Here is a 22,334-nt window from a genome sequence, read left to right as displayed (position 1 = left end):
AGGGTGTCAGGAGGACGGCATGGGAATGGGAAGAAATCAATTGTTTGCAAAGATGACTTTTGTTTATGTGTGTGAGATAGAAACCGTGAGCGTTTGTGTTCAAAGGTCGAGGGGGGTGTTCATGTGTGACAGAGGTTATTTAGACATGAATACCATTTCATTAATACAATCTCACACACTTTCTCTCTCTCTCGCTGCCTCACACATGAACACCTCCTCTCTCTTTGAACACAAACTCTCCCTGTCTTCCGCCCCCATCTCCTGCCTCTGCCAATCAGCAGACAGGATAAATTCGTGGCCTCAGTGAAAGCCTCGGAAAGTAGACCTGAACACGGATGTTTTCAAAAACGTACACTTCCCCAACTCCAATGGTTGTCTTGTTCGGCCCGCAATGTAAAGTCGCCACTTTGAGTTTTGGCCCCCTGTGAGATTGAGTTTGACACCCCTGGCCTATCAGAATCAATCACCACGTTTACATGCAAAGTCGGATTGATTCTATAGTTGCTTCTCTCTGTGTTGTAAAGTCCCAGTATACATGCACCATCTCTAAATCCATCGTTGGACAAACGCTGTGTCCCTCCTAAACACTCGGGGGGGCATTTTGATTTTACCACGGTAGCAACTTTCAACAAGGAACCATTTCTTGTCAATCAACATGCAATTGATGAAATGGTACACAGTCGTACCTCCATTTACACAACAAAAACACAAACGTACGAAAACCAAATCATAGGTAATCATGTAAATCCAATCAGTTCCTTCCAGACACCCAAAAATAGGAATAAAAATACATTTTACAGATGGGTAAATGAACATTTAACACGACTTTTACCTTCACTGAAGAGTATTGTTGGGAGGACGGCGAGCAGCGGGGAGGCGAGAGAGAGAGAAGGGCACCCGCACCAACAACAACTTCTCAACATCTTCCATTGTTTGTGATCTTTGCTAACACACGTACTCCTTTCACAACATTAGCTTCCTTGACTTCTTCTTTCTGGGCCAGGATGGAACTTATTGTTGATTCGGGAAATGGACTAATTTGTGTACCATTCTCATGCGAGTTTGCCTTACAACAGGGGTGTCCAAACTTTTTCCTGCAAGGGCCACAGAGTGAAAAATGGAAGGATGCAAGCGCCACACATGCGACACATGTACCTGTAGATATGCTGAAGTTATACAGTTTATGTTTCACGAAAAAAATGCATCTCAGCTTTGGGATAAACAGTAGATGAAAAAGACTTTCAGCTTAGTTTTTTTTTTCATTTTTGCTGTTTTTGTTTTTATTTTCCAAATATTTCATCTTTCTTGCTAATATAATCTTTGTGATTTTTAAAATGAGTTTATTCCTATAACTTTTTCCCCAACCTAATTTTTCATAAATTACAACTTTATTTTGCTTTGTTTAAAATCATATTTTTTTGAATATTCAAACTCTATGCTCATAAAATTTTTCCTCATAATATTACGAGGTTATTCTCATAAAATTGCCACTTTTTTCTCTTAATATTTTGATTTTATTTTTGTAAAATGACTGCTGTTTTTTCCCATTTGTGCTGTTGTTGGTTGTTTTCGGTTTTCAACTGTTTCAACTTTGTTCTTTTAAATTTTGTCATCATACTTTGGACTTCATTCTCATGAGATTATAACTTTTTCCTTTAGACTAATTTTTCAAAAAATTACAACTTTATTCGTTGCTTTGTTTGTTCTTTGTAACATTACAACTTTAAAACGTATTTCCTGAATTTTTCAACTTTATGCTATTAAAATGAAAAGAAATCATGTTTTTCTTCGTAACATTACGGCGTTACTCTCGTAGAATTACGACTTTTTCTCGTTAGGTTACAACTCTCTTAATATTTTGACTTTATTCTTGTAAAATTAATGCTGATTTTTCCTGTTGTTTTGTTTTTTAGTTTTGTTGTTAAATTACAGTGTATTTTTCGAATGTGCTGCGGGCCAATTAAAACAACTGCAGCGGGCCGCAAATGGCCCCGGGACTGCAGTTTGGACTTCCAGGATGCCATACTATTGTGCCAACTAAGTGTCGCCAGATGCGATTCCGGATGGCTGAATAAACAAGCAATGCTGGGAGTGTCCTCCGTCCACATCTTTATTAACACCACAAGATTCAACCTACCGAAGGGTAAATACAGCAGTTTTGTCAAGCACAATGTTGCACGATAACCGAGGCAAAATTTCAATCGAAAACCAAATCATACAAAAACTGCGGCGTTTGAAAACGGTGGTTTGCCTGTAATATTGTATTGAGTATGTTTTGACATATTGAGCATGTGTGACCGATGAAGACAAGGATTATCACTGCAAATGGAAACATATGATAGGTCTGGGCAATCAGAGATAGCTGTGCCAATCACAGACTAAACGTCTTTTGTTTACTGTACTCCGAGCCGGGCACATCTTTCTCCCACTCTTTCTTCGGCAAACAATGCTCCAACCCACAAGACACAAATTCAGCCAAACAAAGCGGTCAGTGTGCCACTCTCTTTTTCTACAAAGACACAAAGCAACTACTCAAAACTCACCCCCCCACACACACTGTTCATCTGTATGCTCTGAGTAAAGAACGTGTGCCCTTGAACATGAAGATGACTTCATTCATTCATTTTTGGGGTGCGATTGACAATTAAGAAATGTATATTCATCTGTGCATTGATCCCATTCTCTTGAGGAGCAGCCATGGCACAGCGCCCAGGAACAGCATCCCGAAGCATCCCAAGTGAAGCAACAGAAGTAACTGGGATGGAGGAAGCAGGATTTGAACCGCCAACCCTGCACTTCTGGACAACCCTTTCTCTTTCTACCTCCCGAGCATGAGCCTAAATCTTCACGCAGAGTTGAAACAAGCTCTCCGTACCTTTATGACACGTTTTTTTTTTTTTTGTTTTTATTTAGCAATTTGCAAATGGAATACAGCAGAACCTTGGTTAGCGTCATTAATTCGTTCCAGAAGGTCCGACTCTAACCAAATCCATGTTTCCCCTATGAAATAATGTAAATCCATTCCAGAAAGCCAAAAATGTTAACAAAACACATTTTTTAAAATAGTTTTACATGCAGAAAACTATTCAAAATGCATATAAACGATGAATAAAAGTGGTAAATGAACATTTAAGGTTACTTTTCCCTTCATTGAAGACGTGCTTGTTGCCAAAGACACGATGTGGCAGCGAGAGTAACACAAACACCACCTTCTTGTTTTGCCATGAGTTATTTCTTGAATTCAATAGTGTTTCTCACCTCAATAAGCCAAAATGAAGACAAAGAAAGTTTTGGGCTCCATGGGGGGGAAAAAAAATTACAGTGGACCCCCCCACTTTTTATTCTTTATATTTTTTAGCCCCATCAGTCAGGGGCAAACATTACTCACGTGTGTGCTGTTTGAAAGATAACGCCGGAACACATTATGCGTTTCACAATGCGCTGTTGTCCATGTTAATGCCACTAGAGGGCGCCGTAGAACCAAGCGGCGCCAATTGTTCCAGAAGCTGCTGGATATCGACCACAGAAATCAAGAAGAAGCTGATGTTCACTGGAATCTTTCTTTTGTTTTTGAAATTGGAATTACTTACCACATACCACTCTTTAAACAGGTGAGGCAGAGCCTCACGATTAATGATAACAAAATAAAAATTAATACTTGTCCATTGAACTGTATTATAAATGTATTTTCTGTATGATTCAAATGTTTTCTGTTATTATTTTCTTAAGTAAAAATGACTGAATTTGCACATTTCCTGATCAAATACAGGGCAGAAAGCTAAGCGTGTCATTTCTGCTTAGTGCCCAAAAGCCCTGCTTTCTGTCTAAGTGCACTCATTCCGGGCTTAAAGTTGTTTTCTTTTGCTGCGTCACATCGTGTTGTTAGGCAAACGTTGTGAAGAATGCCTGTTAGCAACGGTTAGCTTGGCTTGTTAGCATCTAGCGGCGATCGTAAGTCGTTTAATCCGCACCTCACGCCGGACCCGCTTCAAGACGAATGTGTCAGCTAGCAATCCTGTGCTCGTGGTCAGAAAACCTCCAAAATAGTCTAAAACTCGGATGGCTGTATTGTGTGCGTGTAAACGTGGTGGGTGAATTTGGCTGCTTCACAGTGAAGAGAGGATTTGAAAGTCATGTCCATTTTATTAAATAAAACACATTAAAAGACATTTCTGGACCACTGTATCTTAATTGAGGACAAACATGACGAAAATAAAGGTGGAGTTTGATCACAGCTCGTCTTTAGAGTCTGTCGTGGAAGTTTTTGGATTGGATTGGACTGCGAGTTTGGCATCTTTTTTGTCCACGTGCATGTCTTTTGTTGTGACTGTGCTAACAGCTTGTACAGCGTCGACCTTTGCTTCAGGAGAAGATTTGTCCTGAGAATCTGCAGAGTTCTGCTCCACTTTTTGACCATCTTGTTCCTGCGGTTTGGTTTCTTTGCTTGATTCTGAGCTGATGGTTGCCTCGTATGAGATGAAGTCTGACTTGACAGTGGTAGAGAACATCTCCAGCATATTCTGAGCTTGGATTCTTTCCTGCAAAGGTGAAGCGTGGCAATAAGAGTGATGTAAAGAAGCTGTATAATGGTTACATGGATGACACGTACCTTTTCCTCATGAGCTGGATCCAAGGTAAACCACAGAGCAACGGCACACCTCTGCCCCTTCGTGACCGCTCTCACACCATGCGGGTTTTCCTTTCCTGCTCCAAAGGCGACCACACGGCCACACTGTGGACGCACCTCCGCCTAAAGAAAGCACAAGATCAAAAATGCATAGCGGTAAGTCTAAAAATAAAAGCTTGAATTCATACCGTAACTGATTTGGCATCCAACTCCGTGAAAATGAAATCCCCTCCTTCAAAGTCGTCATTCAGATAAAGAATTGCACTGTTGGAGACAGAAAAGTTTAGCATTTGCATTCAGGTGGTTCTGTGGACGAAAAAACAAGGTGAGATCACCTGTAATCTCTCTGTGTGTACGCAGGAGGTTCCTTGAAACACTCATTGAGCTCAGAGACCAGCAGACAATTGTCAACATGAACAGCGTGGCTCAAATCTTCACGCTTTTCCTGCTTCTCTGGATGATAAACAAGAAGAAAGTCAGTACAGAAACAGTGACACTTACTTCTTATAGCGTTGCTCTTAAACATGACCTTAGCTCCTGGAAGTCAACGTCTTGAGAAGCTTGTTAGAAAAACTAGAAAAAAAATAGTAACAAGAACAAGCAAATTGAAGATGCTTGTTCAGTGGGTTTTAGCTGTAGAGGAGTGATATTTGCAGCATTGGAAGGGCTAAGTATTGACGTGACATTCTTACGGTAATCAGCACAGACCTACGAAGAGTTAAGGGCTAAGATACTGTGTATACCAGGGGTCACCAACGTGGTGCCCGCGGGCACCAGGTAGCCCCCCACGACCACATGAGGTGCCCGCAAGCCTGCTTTTCATTCAGGTTTTCAGTTAATAATGAAAGAACAGTAGAAAGAAATGCATTGTGAAATACAAAATGTGAGTTGTGGACACCAGCATTTTGTCAATGTTCTGGTAAAACAAGCATATTCGCTTTGTTTGGGTTTAAAATGAGCTCTGAAAATAAATGTTACAAAAATTAGTAGCTCTTGGCCATTTTCATTTTGTAAAAGTAGCTCTCACAAGGAAAAACGTTGGTGACCTCTGGTGTATACAATATATCATCACAGTCCTATAAGCAGCTCAGATGCTGTTTATGTACCATCACAGTCCTAAGAACAGCTAAAGCACTGTATGTATCATCACAGACCTAGGAACAGCTAAGATACTGTGTATGCATCACCGTAGTCCTAGGAACAGCTAAGATACTGTGTATACAATATACTGTATCATTACTGTCCTATGATCAGCTAAGATACTGATTATGTATCACCACAATCCTAGGAAAAGCTAAGATACTGTATGTATCATCACAGACCTAGGAACAGCTAAGATACTGTGTATACAATATACTGTATCATTACTGTCCTATGAGCAGCTAAGATACTGATTATGTATCATCACAATCCTAGGAACAGTTAAGATACTGTATGTATCATCACAGACCTAGGAACAGCTAAGATACTGTATGTATCATCACAGACCTAGGAACAGCTAAGATACTGTGTATACAATATACTGTATCATTACTGTCCTATGAGCAGCTAAGATACTGATTATGTATCATCACAGACCTAGGAACAGCTAAGATACTGTGTATGCAATATACTGTATCATTACTGTCCTATGAGCAGCTAAGATACTGATTATGTATCATCACAGACCTAGGAACAGCTAAGATGCTGTGGCTATATCATTGCAGTCCTACAAAGAGCTAAGCTGTTGTTCATATTGTATATCGTCACAGTTCTAGGAAGCGTTAAAATACAGTTTTTGTATCATCACAGTTCTAAGAACAGTTAAGACAGTTTCTATATATCGTAACAGTCCTAGGAATAGAGGAACAGCTAAGATACTGTATATATATATATATATATATATATATATATATATAAAGATCAAAGATGGCGCCCTCCGTGGCAGACGTCTCTGTGACACTCTCCCGTGTTTTTCTATTTTTTGCTATTTTATTGTTCATTTTGGACATTCAACACACTCACGCAGTACATTACAACAGGGAGACACTTTTGAACATCGGCAGGGTTCACCATGAACTTTCATTTAGCCTCTCAGACTTTGCCTTTCTTCTGCGCCGGGAGAACGCAGCAGCCTGCGGGTCCGGTGAGCTGAATACCCGGCGAGCTAAGCATCCGAGGCGTAAACGAGGCAAGCGAGCCGGCCTGCATGCTAGGCTAAAAGCTAGAGCGACTAGGCCACCGCTACCAAGAGCGGACAACATCTCAGGACGTGCACTTCGGGTTTGCTCATCAGAGCTTGCTGATGTGCTTGCTGACATATTTAACCTGTCGCTTGCACAAGCATCTGTACCGACCTGCTTTAAGTCCACCACCATAGTGCCCGTACCCAAGAAGAGCAACGTGACCTGCTTGAATGACTATCGCCCTATAGCACTCACTCCTATTGTTATGAAGTGCTTTGAAAGATTAGTTATGACCCACATCAAAAAGAGCATCCCGGCAACTGTGGACCCTCTACAGTTTGCATATCGCCAGAACCGGTCCACGGATGATGCAGTCAACACTGCCATCCACACAGCCCTTTCTCACCTACAGGGCCAGGACACATACGTCAGAATGCTATTTATAGACTATAGCTCTGCTTTTAATACAGTCAGCCCCCACAAACTCACAAATAAGCTCCTCACACTTGGCCTGTCTCCCTCCCTCTGTAACTGGGTGTTTAACTTTCTCACAGGCAGGCCCCAGTCAGTCAGAGTCCACAATCACACATCCAGCTCAAGAATTGTGAGCACTGGGACCCCACAGGGGTGTGTGCTGAGTCCACTCCTCTACACGCTCTTCACCTACGATTGCGTGGCCTCCCAGAACACCAGCATCATTAAATTTGCGGATGACACTACAGTCATCGGACTGATCACTGGTGGTGTTGAAACATCATACAGAAGAGAGGTGGCGGACCTCATAGCTTGGTGTCGTGATAACAATCTCCTTCTCAATACAGATAAGACTAAAGAGATGATCATCGACCCAAGAACAAGGGAAAAGGAGCCGCATAGACCCCTGTTTGTTGATGAGACTGAGGTGGAGAGGGTGAAAACCTTCAAGTTCCTTGGCACACACATCAGCGAGTACCTCACCTGGTCTCACAACACCCAACAAATTATGAAGAAGTCCCAAAGGAGACTGTACTTCCTGAGAAGACTGAGGAAATTTGGCATGTCCACCACAATCCTGAGTTGCTTCTACAGATGCACTATCAAAAGTGTCCTTACCGCCTCCATCACTGTTTGGTACGGTAACTGTACAACACGTGATAGGAAGGCACTCCAGCGGGTGATCAAGACCTCACAGAACATTGTTGGGGCAGCCCTCCCCTCACTGGAAGACATTTATACATCTAGAGTCCTACGCAGAACACACAACCTCATCAAGGACAGCACACATCCACAACACTCATTATTCACACTCCTACCGTCAGGCAGACGCTACAGGAGTTTGAAGTCCAGGACCACAAGGCTGGCAAACAGCTTTTACCCACAGGCCATCAGGCTTCTCAACGAAGCACTCGCACACGCCGCACGCAACACACGCACACACTCATAGCACTTTATTTATTTATTTATTTATTTATTTGTATTATTTACTTGTATTAATGTCTCTTCTGTTGTTGTTGCTTAATTTATTGGTATTTATGTTTATGTGTTTATGTTTCTTATGTTCTTATTCTTTCTTGTGTTTTCTTTCTTTTCGTGGGAGAATGAACAGAATAAGATTTTCATTGCATGGTATAACTGCTGTTTCACCATGCACATGACAATAAAACTCTCTTGAATCTTGAATCTTGAATATATAGTTACAGTCCCAGAAAAAGCTAAGATATTGTATGTATATCATCACAGTTCTAGGAACAGTTAAGACACTGTATATATACTGTATATATATCATCGTAGCCTACATGAAGATACTGCATTCTTTATGTATCAGCACAGCTTGAAGACCCCACACATGGGGGAAAGAAGAAGAATCTTTTCAAGTGTAAACCCTTATCAGTTATAATATCACATATACAGTACTACAGTGCTGCACATACCAGCACACTTGTACATTGACTTACCTTCAATAGCAGATCGACACACCAGGTGTGAGTAGGAGAAGTACAGCGGAGAAGTCAAGAGAAAGTAGGACGCCAACACCTTCTTCACCTTCTCACTAATGTCAAAGAAGAGACGAGCACCCTTCAATGAAACCTTTCCCTCTTGTGCCAGCTGTTGTAGGATCAACAGAAGCCAGTGTCATTGTTTGGGATCAAGTTTTACTATTTCAACAAAGCTGATAAAAGCTGATGTGAAGGCACCTCAAAATGATGAATGATGAGGCCAATAAGTTAGCAAACTAAAAGTACATAGTGTACACCAGAACGCTATAGCCACGTTTCCAGCGCTGGAACTTTTGAAAAACCTGCATTTCAACCAAAACTACCCAGGTAAAATAAAAATAAACCTGAAAAAGTACAGAGAAGCAACAAGGATTCTCAGAAGTTCCAGGATCCAGGATGGATCCTGGACTGTGTGCTGAAGAATGCTGATTGGTGGACACTCAGGTGTGGGAGGAGTTTGGTGAGGCCTGAGAAAGGGGAAGCAGTGCCTTGTCCACACTGTTTATAGAGGTCTGCTGACCTCAAAGATATACTTGAGCGGTGGAAGGAATACTTTGAGGTCCTTCTCAATCCCACTGACATACCTTCCATAGAGGAAGCAGCGTCTGAGGACACAAACGCGGTCATGCCCATCACCGTGGCTGAGGTAGCTGAGGGAGTCATTAAACTCCTCAATGGCAAAGCTCTGGTGGTAGACAAGTTTTGCCTTGAATTCCTCAAAGCTCGGGATGTTGTGGGACTGTCTTGGTTGACGTGTCTCTTCAACATTGCATTTACTGGGGCAGTTCGCAACTGAGTGTGAAGTTTCTGGGATTTCTTGGATGAGACTCCGTATCTCCAAGTCTGAGGCCATGGTTCTCAGCCAAAAAATGGTTGATTGCACCCTTTGGGTTCGGAAAGGAGTCTTTCCCAGGTGGAGGAGTTCAAGTATCTCAGGATCTTGTTCATGAGTGAGGGAAGGATGGAGTGTGAGATCAACAGGTGGATCGGTGCAGCTTCAGTCGCTGCCCCGGACTGTTGTGGTGAAGAGAGAGCTGAACCAGGAGGCAAAGCTCTCAATTAAGCGGTCCATCAATGGTGCTACCCTCATCTATGGTCACAGGTCTTGGGTAGTACATCGTAGGGTGGTGGGACTCACGCTAAAAGATAGGATGAAGAACTCCATCAACTGGAAGGAGCTCACAGTAAAGGCGCTGCTGGGGCAAGCCTAGGACACTGGAGGGATTAATTCAGCTGGGCTGGGAACGCCTCTGTGTGCCGCTGGTGGAACTGGAGGAGGTAGCCGGAGACCGGGAAGTCTGAACTTCCCTACTGAGACTTCTGTCCCTGTGACCGACACGGATAAGCAGATATTTTACCTGGGTAAAAAAAAAAGTTCTTGGTAACAAAAGTTCCTGGTGGAAAAGTAGCTTGTGTCCTCGATTCCAATGTCTTACCTGTTACCTGCCCCCCCAGATTAAAAAAATAATTCTACACACCTTCAGAGCCTTTAGGATGGTGACGCCCTGGAACATTTCACTGGTGGAGTGGGGAGAAGGCTGTCCTCTGTATCCATCTCCTTTGAGAGCGGCAGCCTAGTAAATGCACACAACATCAACGACGTGATGAGATGAGAAGTGGGAAGTCCCAAGAATTCTTATCCTGTAGTTCAGGGGTCACCAACCCGTCGATCGCGAGCTACTGGTCAATCTTTGGGACTTTGCCAGTCAATCGCGAGAATGTTAAAAAAATTAGTGCCCTCCCCTCCCAAAGAGTGACCGACTGCATGCATTTTGACCACTGGACACGCCCATAGGCCCCGCCGCCCTCCAGGCAGCAACCCACAAGCTCCAGCCAAGAGGCCAGTCCCCAAAACCCGTACAAGGACATCGGCTCCCCTCATCGCACTAGTAAAGGTTGAATGAGCCACATGCAAAAGGGAGTGACAGAGCGCAGCGATGTGCTTGAGCACACAACAGTAGTCGTTGCACATAAATATGACTCAAAATCTGCCTTTGCTACCTCAAAATTAAAGGCACAAATGTAACTCCATAGATTGCAAATAGTGGCCACTGCTATAGTTCCACTGGAGAGCCCAAACATGCTGCCCATGCACTTTTTAAATTCAGTTTCATGACAAAAATATATTTTAGTTTTAGTCAGGTTTTAGTCATGTAAATTGATTTAGTTTTAAGTCTAGATTTTGTCAACTAAAACTGCGGTAAACATAAAATGAAAATAACAGATTATTGTGAAAATTATCACTTCTCTTTCTAGTTGCGTTTTTTTAGTGGTGACATTTGCTCCAAATGGTTGACAAAAAAGCGTCAGACGTGCAGATTTACAGACCAGTGCGACTTACAGTATATACAGTATGTTGTTTTGCTCTTCATGACGCATTTTTTGAGTTATGCGACTTACACTTTGGAAAATAGAGTACTTATTGTTTTCTTTAAAAAGTAGGACAAAAATCCTAAATCAAATTTTTTGTAATAAAGGAAAAAATCTGAGATTTTATATTTATATTGCCCAGCCCTACCATGGAGTTCCCAGTGGGGATGCTGTCCAGCAACCCCCCCAACAAGGCTGTGTATTGTGAGCTACTTATAACTAGATTAGTCAGGTCCTCAAGCCCCACCCCCACTAAAACCTAATGATTCATGGAGAGGCCAAAATAACCACTGTAGGAAATATTAAGAATGTCCTTAGCAATCAGTTGAGTATCTAATGGAACATTCATTCTTTAGACAACTCACATTGGAAAGACGTAGCAAGTCCCTGCACTCATCATCGGTGACCACCCCATCAAATAGGACCCGCTGCGAGCCGTTCATCTGGGTCGACGTCATGGTCACCTTTATGTTGTCAAAAAGTAGACTTCCACCTGCAGGAGAAACATCACGGACAAGACATGCACACATGATACCAAATAGGAATACAGTTTATATAATAAATAATACAGTCATCCCTCGTTTGCGGAAGTTAATTGTTTCCAGACCCGGATGTGATAAGCAAATTTCCGCAAACCAGGATTTCTTATTTAGAAAAGGAATATTTTGGTAGTTAGAGCATAGAAAACCTGTTTACAACCTTCTAAATATGGTTTTTAACATTATCTGAGCCCTCTAGACATGAAATAACACCCCATATACATATACAAATGAGCTGACATCTGCATTGACACACAATGTTTCTTAACAATAACAAAAGTGACACTGATCCAAAATCAGAAATATGATGTAGTGTCCATGGTGCGCGTTACGTTTCTCTTGTCTACTGATCTATTTTTTCTAATCAAAACAATTTGGGGAACTATTGCTTTACATCATTTTTTCGCGGAAGGTGAAGTGTGTTACTTTCGTGCTAACTAACAAGACTTTGAAGAGCGCTTCAATTCCATTGAACTGCAATTTTGTTCACTGAGACTTCATACTCCATTTTATTTATTGTTGTGTTTTTTTTTTTCTTATCAGAGACGGGGTCTACTTTTTTTTGTTTTTGGTTATGATTGTGATATTTATTCAAGTGCAATTTTTACTAAACCAGACAATGTCCATTTTATTTTCGTTGGGATTTTTTGTCTTTTTTTGTTTGTTTAATTCATTATGTTGTTCCTTATTTTTTATTTTTATTTTTATTTTTTTACTTTCTGTTCTGTACAGTACTTCCTGTGGTACCTATTGTCACATCAATGTAACATTACTGACACCTAGTGAAGTGTAGAATACTACATATCATCACAACGTCTTTGAATGAGTCTTCTGAATGCCTCATATGTGTTTTTTACTTCACTTAGACATTTTAGGCTAAAAACATATGTAAAATTTGCTTAAATGTGCATATTTTTGGACCACTAATAGGTCCTATTCAATTACAAAACAGCATGGATTAATTAATTCATATTAATTAATTAGTATTGGTCAGTGTGTGTGGCCTTTCTAAAGACCTCTGTAAGTAGCTGTCTGTCCTCTTTTCACATCTGTCCCCACCTCAGCAGCAGTCTCGGTGGTGAGGAAGAGACTGCTCGAGGACTCAACTCTGCATCGGAGAACAAAACTTAGTGCTGACCACATCTGCCAATTATTGGAAATTTGCCTTAACACTACATATTTTCAGTTTAGAGGGAAATTTTACAGACAAATTCATGGTTGTGCTATGGGCTCACCAGTCTCACCCATAGTGGCGAATCTGTACATGGAAGAGATGGAGAAACAGGCTCTCACATCCTTCTCAGGGACAAAACCAAGGCACTGGTTTAGATACGTGGATGACACCTTTGTCATAATCAAAAAACAAGAAATTCAGTCTTTCACAGATCACATCAATGCGGTGGACACTAAAGTGAAGCAACTAGCCTTCTTAGACTGCAAGGTAATTATAGGAGAGGACAGACAGCTACTTACAGAGGTCTTTAGAAAGGCCACACACACTGACCAATACCTGCTTTTTGAATCAAACCATCCACTACAACATAAACTAGGGGTTATTAGGACCCTCCAACATAGCGCGGAACAAATACCAACTAGTGCTGAGGGAAAGAAAAAGGAGACACAACATGTCCAGAGAGCGCTCTCAACCTGTGGGTACACACGGTGGGCTTTTAACAAATGTCAAAAGAAGAGAGTAGGGAAAGAAACCCAAAAGCCCACAGAAGCAAAAAGGAGAGGAGTGGTAGTCCCTTATGTAGCGGGGGTCTCCGAAAAACTCCAGAGGATCTTATGGCAACACAAAATTCCTACCTATTTCAAACCAGTAAATACCCTGAGACAAAAATTAGTGCATCCTAAAGACAAGGCTCCAAACCAAAAACAGAGCAATGTGGTCTATTCCATCCACTGTAAAGATGAGGAATGCAAAGAGCACTACATTGGGGAAACTAAGCAAATGCTCCAAAAAAGGCTTCATCAACATCGCAGGGACAATTCTAGTGGTCCTCAATCAGCAGTACATCTACACCTTAAAGCAACCAATCACTCTTTTGAGGACAGCGAGGTAAAGATTTTGGCCAAAGAAAACAGATGGTTTGAAAGAGGAGTAAAGGAAGCTATTTTTGTCAAACAACAGAACCCATCATTGAATCGGAATGGTGGTTTGAGGTTTAATTTGGACCCTGTGTTCAGCAGGTTACTGAGACCAAAACCCGCAGCTCTTAGTCTTGCAAATGAGGTGAAGCCAGGGCAGAGCCAGAACAATAGATGCTAACTAGCCAGTATCAGAGTCGTTCATACCCAACTCAGGGAGCGACACTTCCCTTTTATCGGAGGTGTTAATAGCAGGAAAGGATTATACCACTACTCCGCCCAGGCTTAGTGTAAGGAACCAATAGGAGGAGGGTGTTGGCACACCAATTCCTCCCACTCTTACTGTATTTAAGGCCTAGGCTACCAGCACTTATTAGTTCGCTGACGAAGCTCTTCGGATGAGGAGCGAAACGACCGACACCTTCTTCACAGAAGTACAGATGACGTCTCAAGAAGCCTTTTCCTCGATGGACAACTCCTGTACGACTGAGAGCCTACACAGACGCAAAAACCCTGATAGTCAAGCCGCTGAATTGGAAATTGGAAGTTGCGTTTTATTTCATGAATGCAATGGTGGTGTTTGAATTATTTGTAAGAGTCCCCCAAGGCAGCTACCACACAACACCAGCTTGAGTCTGGGATTGTTTGTGTGTTTAATTAACGAGCACGTGCTGCCTCTTTCTTGTAGGAACACCCACTGATGCGAGCAAAAACAACTACCGCATATTTGTAGTCTGAGTCAATATTTAGTTGTTTGGATGAGTGAATGTGTTTCATATTCAAATACTTACTTTCTTGTGCTACCAATATGTTTGCTACATCTGTGGAGTCCTTTTTCTTCTCTTCAACCAGGGTCTCAATCTCCCTCATCAGGTTTCCTATTTCTTCTGTAATCCTTGCTGCTGTCTCTCTGTCAGCCCTGAGACACATGAAAGCGTTCAAGAAATGGTGCTTTACCAAATAAACTCAGCATACATTTAAACTTACTTACTTTTGTTTGTCTTTCAGTTTTGCTGGCATGATATCTTCTGGAGTCCATGAGTCCTGAATAGAAAATCTACATTCATTGAATTGGGAAAATATCACTGGCAACATTAATGAAACATTAAGCCTTGACATACTCACAGGATCAATAAAAGTGATCCCAAAAGCTTCATATCCAAAGTACAGCAGTTCTTTCTCCAGCAGGGAGCGTTCAATGAATAATTTCACAGGCTGAGGGATTAAAACATTTGTTGAAATCACTGCAAACAACTTGAATTCCAGAGATTCTTTGGCAATTCATGGTTCTGATGGCAAAATACAAGTCAGTTCTTGTGTGAACAACACCTAATGAATGAATAACTTTGTAATTTTTTGTGTAATTAATGCATGCACACCATGTCAAGCGTGTATGTGTGGTCTAGCTAAACAGAAATACAACAAAAAAATATACGTGCATATTCTCATCATTCTCGCTTTGTAAGTCTTAATGCAGAAGTACAATTTGCTGCATTCATGTATGCTCGGAAATCCCAGGAAATATACACTCAAAACTGTGAATTTATCTTAAAAATGTACATGGTGTTTTTGAACACACCCCTCTCATGGCGGGGAAGCATTCACACATGTAAACATATAAATTAAACATTTTTCATTTATTTATTCCTCTACTTTAATCATATTTTGCCTCTTTTATTGTCCGCTGTCTGTCAGCACTTTTCTAAGAAGTCCCACATTTACCGTAACTGCATATTTTCTGTTACAGTTTTCCCATTTAAATGGATGGGCAATTTATTTGGCACCCCCTACTGGTGGAAAATAATTTTCCTTTTTCCATGATTGTAACTGGGGGGCTTCCAAACTTTTTCCAACGAGGGCCGCCTACTGAAAATCAAAAGCTGCAGGGGGACACTTTGATACTTTTTGTGTATTTTAAAAATTTGTCAAAAGGCTAAAAATGTTTTTTGATATATTTTAATTTTATTTCTATAGTGTGCCCCGCCCAATAAACCAAACCCTGAGCCAGAAATGGCCCCTGGGCCGCAATTTGGACACCACTGCTGTAACATTTTGCTTCTAAAGAGTGACATGGCTCAAAGTGGTTGCTTCCCAACCCAATGGTTGCTGGTTCAGTCCTTGAACTTGCTGTAATCATTCCATTTATTTATACTTCTACTATTATACTATATACTGTACTACTATTACGATACTGTACTAATATCTCAACAATCAGTCTGCAGTTTTACTTTCCAACACTTCAAATTCCTTTACATTTCAAAAGGGGCAAATTAAATAGTGCCCCCTAATGGTGAAAAATAATTTCACATTTTACATTACTGTAACATAGAATGGCATTTTCAGGTGGTAGATTGGTTGTCTCCCAACCTGGTGGTTGTGGGTCGATCTTCAGTCGGTGAATAGATTTAAACACATTTCTAGGATATTTCTACATTTCAGTTCAGCTTCAGAATTTCAGCATTCACACACAATTTCGACTGAAATTGCTTCATCTAGTTTATTTCTACAATGTGCCGTGGGCCACTAAAAAAAATGAATCACGGGCTGCAATTGAAGGCGTGATTGCGGCCAAAGACACAGTGTGGCAGCGACATCAACACAGACAGAGTTATTTCTTGAATTCAATAGTGTTTCTCACCTTCCTTATCAAAATGCTGGCACTTGCAACTTTGTTTGGCTCCATTTGAACTTGTTTTGCAGCCGCGATCAAAACAAAGCAGAGACTTGAGGTGAGAAACACTATTGTATTTTTAAGTCGCTCATAGCAAAACAGGAAGGTGGTGTCTGTGTTGATCTTGATGCCTAATCAAGTCTATCAACAATCACGTCTTCATTGAAGGTAAAAGTAATATTAAATGATTATTTATGGGTTTCATTCATCATTTATATATATGTGTACAGTGTATGCATTTTGAATTGCTTCCTGTATGTAAAACTATAATTGTGTTTTGTGTTAAAAAAAAAAATTTTCTTAAATAATACAAAGACTTGTCTTTAAATATATGCATAACTTTAGCCTTTTTAAAAAATGACATGCACATGCGTCAATGGTGAGTTATGCAAAATAAGTGATGACGTCCTCTAACATCATGAATCATGAAAATGAATGTAACATTCATGTGCATAATGAATGCATGTAAACGCGAAGTCTACTTCCTAACTGTATTCTATTAAATACCAATGAGGATCTTCTTAAATGTGAGTTGACGGACAGTACCTGTCTTGCGGATATGAGATCTGCCTTGTCCTCCCCCAGTACGACTGAATAATAGGCAAGATTCTGCTTCATCACTTCATCATCCCGGTGGAAGAGCAGGTAGGTCTTAGCACACTCTATGGCCAGCTCGTACCTTTCACCTAAACACAACAACAAACTTGAAGCGGATATCTAATAATTCATAAGAATTATTCATCCATCCATTGTCTGTACTGCTCGTCCTCATTGGGGTGACGGTGAGATGGAGTCTATGCCAGTTGACATTAGATGAGAGGCGGGGGTACACCCTGTACTCGAGACCAGTCAATCACAATGCCACCAACTGGACAGAGTTGTGTCAGTGACAGTCTTATTTATAATGTGAGCGCCAACTCTCTCTCTGGCGGTCTAAAATGAATTGTGGCGGGCAGCCAAAAATAAATGAATGTAAGAGAAACCCTGCAGTGTGAATGTCAGACACAAAATGACATGAAAGACAGATTTTACCACAGATTTGGACTTTTTAAGGCTGCTGTCCTAAAATTAATTGCTGACACTTTTTTTTGTCTCTTGCTACCCTTTCTTCTTCTTGAATTTAATTTTTCCAATGACAATCTGCTTCAAATCCACCAGCACAACATACAAATACAGTAATCCCTCGCCACTTCGAATTTGGCGGCTTCACTCTCTCACAGTTTTATAGAAATATATTAATAAATCATGCTGTTTTGTGGCTGAATGTGGGCCTATTCTTACTTTTTTTTAAATATGCATATTTAAGCAAATGTTATGAATTTTTTGCCTAAATGAAGCATTTTCAAGCATAAAAATGACTAAATGAGGTAAAATACAAATATAAGGCATTCAGGAAACGCATTCAAAGTTGTGGTGATATGTAGAATCCTGCATTGGTCACTAGGTGTCAGTAATGTTACTCTCTTTACATAATTCTCTTGTTACTCTCTACCTTTACATTTGTATTACCCAATATATTAGGAATTATAAGAGAAAATAAGCCATTTAAGACACACTTGCGCTCATGCAGTAAATGTGTGAAGTGACGTCAGGTGTTCAGAGTTGAGCTTTTGAGCTGAATTACGGCCACAACAGCAGCCCTTGTTGCTATTATTATGATTATGATATTATTATTATTATTATTATTATTATTGTGCCTGTTGTGAGATCATTTCAACCTGCGATATTAAGCCTGTTGCTCCGGCGATCAAGTCTGGTGCTTGTCTCACCGAACAATTACTGATACCTAGTGACCAATGCAAAATACTACATTCTCAATTTGAATGTGGCTTCTTTATTCGGCTTCTAAATAAAAAAGAATTTGTATTTTAGTTCATTTAGTCATTTTTATGCTTGACAATGCTTAATTTAGGCAAAAATACACAACATATGCTTCAATATGCATACTTTTTAACAATAATACGGCGTATTCAACCACAAAACAGCATGATTTATTAATTTGTATATTTTTGAAAAACCGTAATAGCGTGAAGCCACGAATATGAAACACGATGTGGCGAGGGACGACCGAATAAAGGTGTTATTTCATGTCTAGAGGGCACTGATAATGTTAAAAAGCATATTTATAAGGTCATAAACAGGTTTTCTATGCTCTAACTATGAAAATATCCCATTTATAAATAAGCGATCCTACTTCACGGAAATTCAGTGAGCACCGCTGAGTCTGGAACTAATTAAACGCCTTAAACAAGGGATTATTGTAATGACATCGAAACCTCGTTTCAAATCCAGTTTCTTATGATTCTCAATCCTCATACAGGGTCATAAAAGTTTGCATGGTTTAAATGAGGGTGCTAAACAGAGTTCTTTTTGGTGGAAATCTCTGAAAGTCCGAAAAGTTTTTAATTATATGAACTAGGGATGGTCCGATCAGGGTTTATGCTGCCGATTCCAATACCGATGATTCAGGACTGAAAACGGCAGTCGCCGATACCGATGACGAGTGCTATTGGCCAAGGGTGCCGTATAAAGTGGAAAGGTCAGGACAATTCCAAGGTCCCTTGACTGCCAAGTCATGTTAATTTAGACAAAAACATATTTTAATTACCTTTTGAAGACAACATATCACTCTTTAAACTTCCAAAGGATGAGACGCCTTCTTTAAGGAGACTTTGGCAACCCGGTGTCTTCCGTCGCTGAGAAAGGCTGCGTTCGTCCGATGAATTCAATTATATTTCGGGGTATTAGCTTAGCCGTCTGACTGACACACACACATACGGGTGAGTGTTAGCTACATGGCTGCGTTAGCTGCCGTAGACTGTTAAACTCATTCGGAGTTGGCGTCACCATTTATTTAGAACCTACGAGGTTCCCGAGGAGACATGGAGAAAAAAAAGGGGAAAAAAGGGCATTCCCTAATGATATTATCCATCTACAAGTATAATTTTTCAGCCGAGGGAATACGCTAGATATCCTTATGCGAGCACCAGGAATAAAATGCAATATGAAGTATGAATAATTAATGTTAGCAGATGTAAATGTCATAGGAGTACTTGCGTGAGTACTGAGCCTGTTAGTCTTCTTATATTACAATATTTGTTGGAGGAATAAACACTCTGAGGCTGTGATAGTGTTGCTTTTAGCAGTTATAACCTTTTGGGAACTCGTCATGATGCTGCGCAATAAGTACGTATTTTTTGAAAAATTGGGATCGCTTCACTTTTCAGCAGAAGTAGAATAATATGACGTCATGGCAGGCTAACCAACCATGACTATGACTCGGCTAAGCTGTGCGTGTGCATGGAAGCCTAGAGGACGCCCAGAAAATCTTTCTCAAGGGTACTTAAGGGGGACTGAGGATGAAATTTGGTTTAAAAGACATTCTGATACCAATATTCATCATGACATAAAATAATCCCGAACATAGCAAAACATAGAGTATGACTCACTATTGTAGTAGGAAAACTGCAGATAGTTCAAGTGAGAGGGCAGGAAGTCGTCCAAGGGCTTGTCACTTCCAGCAGGCAAGGCCAGTTCCACGGAACAGCGCTGCTTACAGTTCAGCACCTGTACGTAATGGTCTGACACACAAAGTACGCCACTAAAGAACGCTTTCTTTAGCGACAAAGTCATCGTGTGAGTTACCTGTGATGGTCTGGTAGAGGTCAGCACTGTACTCCATGTAATTGTAGCCATCATAGTTGTAGGCTCCTTCACAATGTGCTCTGCATTCCTTATCAGCTATCCAGTACTCATCTATCGCCTCCTCAAACGCTTTGGCTGCCAGATCAAATGAGTTGTCGCTGTAGTAACTCTTCCCCAGCAAGAACATTGCCTGACACAAACAAACCAAACAGACATGAAGTTCAAGCAACATTCTGACTGGAAAAATATTTGTTCATACCATATGTGGCCTGGCTTCCAGATCTTTAAAGTCTTCTTCCTGTACGCCTGACATCATGCTGTAGTAGTCCAGGTTCTGTCGCATCTCTGTGTGGTCTTTGTTGGCTTGAAAAAACGTGTTGGCTGCTGCCACTGCCTTGTCCAGCTTATTGATCTACAAGAAAATACACAACCGTATTTTGAAGTTAAGCAACAATGGGTATGTTGGTATGTACTGTATAGAGAATGATATGCACACAAAAGTAACATGTAAACTTAAGTTTATTACATGTATCACATGCTGAGGATTCTCAGCATGTCTCAAGATGAACTTTTTGAAGAAAGGATGCTGACGTGGCATCTTTGTGTTTTGGGGGTTGGGCAAATGCTGCCACGATTTAACTTCCAGACTTGAATACTTGACTACAACTATTACTTAATACTAGTGTACCAATGTAATTACTGTACCTTGAAATATGCGACTTGTAAGTAATTGTAGGGCGTCCTCTTCTTAAACTCCAACTCCACTTCATGACTGACGGGATGCAGAGAAAAAGAAAGTTTGTCTTCTTGACAGGAGTTAACGCAATGTGCTCGCTGGAGGACGTGCTGGAAGAAGCCCAGGTCTTCCACAGAACCGACCCCCGGGATGGGGACTCCTAAGCCGGCCATCGGCGCTCCCCAAGCGGTTTGGTTGGCGCATGAGAGCCGGCAGCCTGCCGTCACCTTGAGCACCGCAGCTCGGTTCCGAAGAGCTTTCTCCATGTTGAGGATGACGGACAGCCAGTCGTGCTTGTAGTAAGCTTCCACCGCGCTGTCAAAAAGACAATCATAATGCTCCGAACACACATGACTGCACGACGTCCATGATGGAAAAAACACAGCAAAAATCACTGCGAAGGACAAAACAAGTTCCATCTTCATCAACTTGACGTCCTCTCGTAACATATGTTGAAATAATAATAATAATAATAATAATGTATTATAGTAAAATAGGAGCGTAACTAAACTACTTGTAGTTAGCTGAAGACAAACTAGCAAAAACTTTTACTAACCACTGGATAGACACGCCCACTGGAGCCGTGCAGATCGATACACATGTCGGTAATATCAATACCATGCTAATGTCGGTATCGGCTCGATACTAGCGTGTTCTGATCGATATTTTTCATTCGATATTCGATATTTTTTTATTTTTCCTTCTATGTTTTGTTGATATTTAAAACACGTTAACAATAAGCAAAACAAATGACAATTACACCAGCCGGAAAGGCAATGTACCAAATCCCAGAGTTATAGCAAGTGACAACCAGCTCCGGGGAGTTGGTACATTCCTTATCTGGTTTATCTTTGTAGCTGAGAAGTGCAAAACACAAAACAAAAACAAAAACATTTATAAATTATAATTACACCTCCAGGAAGGGGATTGCACCTCTGTTATAACCTCATTAAAATATTTGAAGGACTCCTGTAGTAGGGGAGACTGGGGACAGTTGCAACAGGGGACGGTTGCAACAAGCCTTATTTGTCTAATCAGTAACATGCTAGAGTGATGTGTCTATGCAGGCTCTCAGTCGTACAGGAGTTGTCCATCGAGGGAAAGGCTTCTTGAGACGTCATCTATACTTCTGTGAAGAAGGTGTTGGATGTTTCGCTCCTCATCCGAAGAGCTTCGTCAGCGAACTAACAAGTGCTGGTAGCCTAGGCCTTAAATACAGTAAGCTACTGTATTTAAGGCCTAGCCTACCAGGCTACCAGCTACCTTAAATACAGTAAGTTACTGTAAAAACACAAGAGCAGAGGCGAGATGCAATTTTTTTTTCTTCCTGTCCGCAACCTCCGCTGTCCTACGGGTGTCGTGCAAGCTGGCCTCGTTCAGGCTGCCATGAGTTTCCTCCCACGAAGAACCGCGGCGCCATGGCCGCTGATGTCCGGCAAAGGAGCCAGCGGCCCGGTGGAGAAGCGGCCGGGTGATGGTGATGGTTAGTTGTGCGAGTGACCTTTCAAATAAGA

General features: G+C 41.1%; 1 protein-coding gene across 1 annotated transcript; it reads right to left on the bottom strand.

Moving 5' to 3' along the window:
* Positions 1-4,138: 4,138 nt before the first annotated feature.
* Positions 4,139-21,383, bottom strand: p3h1 (prolyl 3-hydroxylase 1). Its single transcript, XM_054784150.1, has 15 exons — positions 20,790-21,383; positions 20,344-20,496; positions 20,085-20,274; positions 19,889-20,020; positions 16,986-17,125; positions 14,894-14,983; positions 14,760-14,812; positions 14,560-14,687; positions 11,504-11,631; positions 10,247-10,342; positions 8,727-8,877; positions 4,963-5,080; positions 4,816-4,891; positions 4,610-4,750; positions 4,139-4,538 (listed from the first exon to the last, which is right to left on the bottom strand). The coding sequence occupies exons 1-15, from the start codon at positions 21,267-21,269 to the stop codon at positions 4,230-4,232; spliced, it is 2,385 nt and encodes a 794-aa protein (XP_054640125.1). The 5' UTR covers positions 21,270-21,383; the 3' UTR covers positions 4,139-4,229.
* Between the last annotated feature and the right edge of the window lie 951 nt (positions 21,384-22,334).

Source organism: Dunckerocampus dactyliophorus, chromosome 8 (assembly GCF_027744805.1).
Source record: "Dunckerocampus dactyliophorus isolate RoL2022-P2 chromosome 8, RoL_Ddac_1.1, whole genome shotgun sequence".
Lineage (NCBI taxonomy): Eukaryota > Metazoa > Chordata > Actinopteri > Syngnathiformes > Syngnathidae > Dunckerocampus > Dunckerocampus dactyliophorus.
This window is presented reverse-complemented; position numbering and strand designations above follow the sequence as displayed.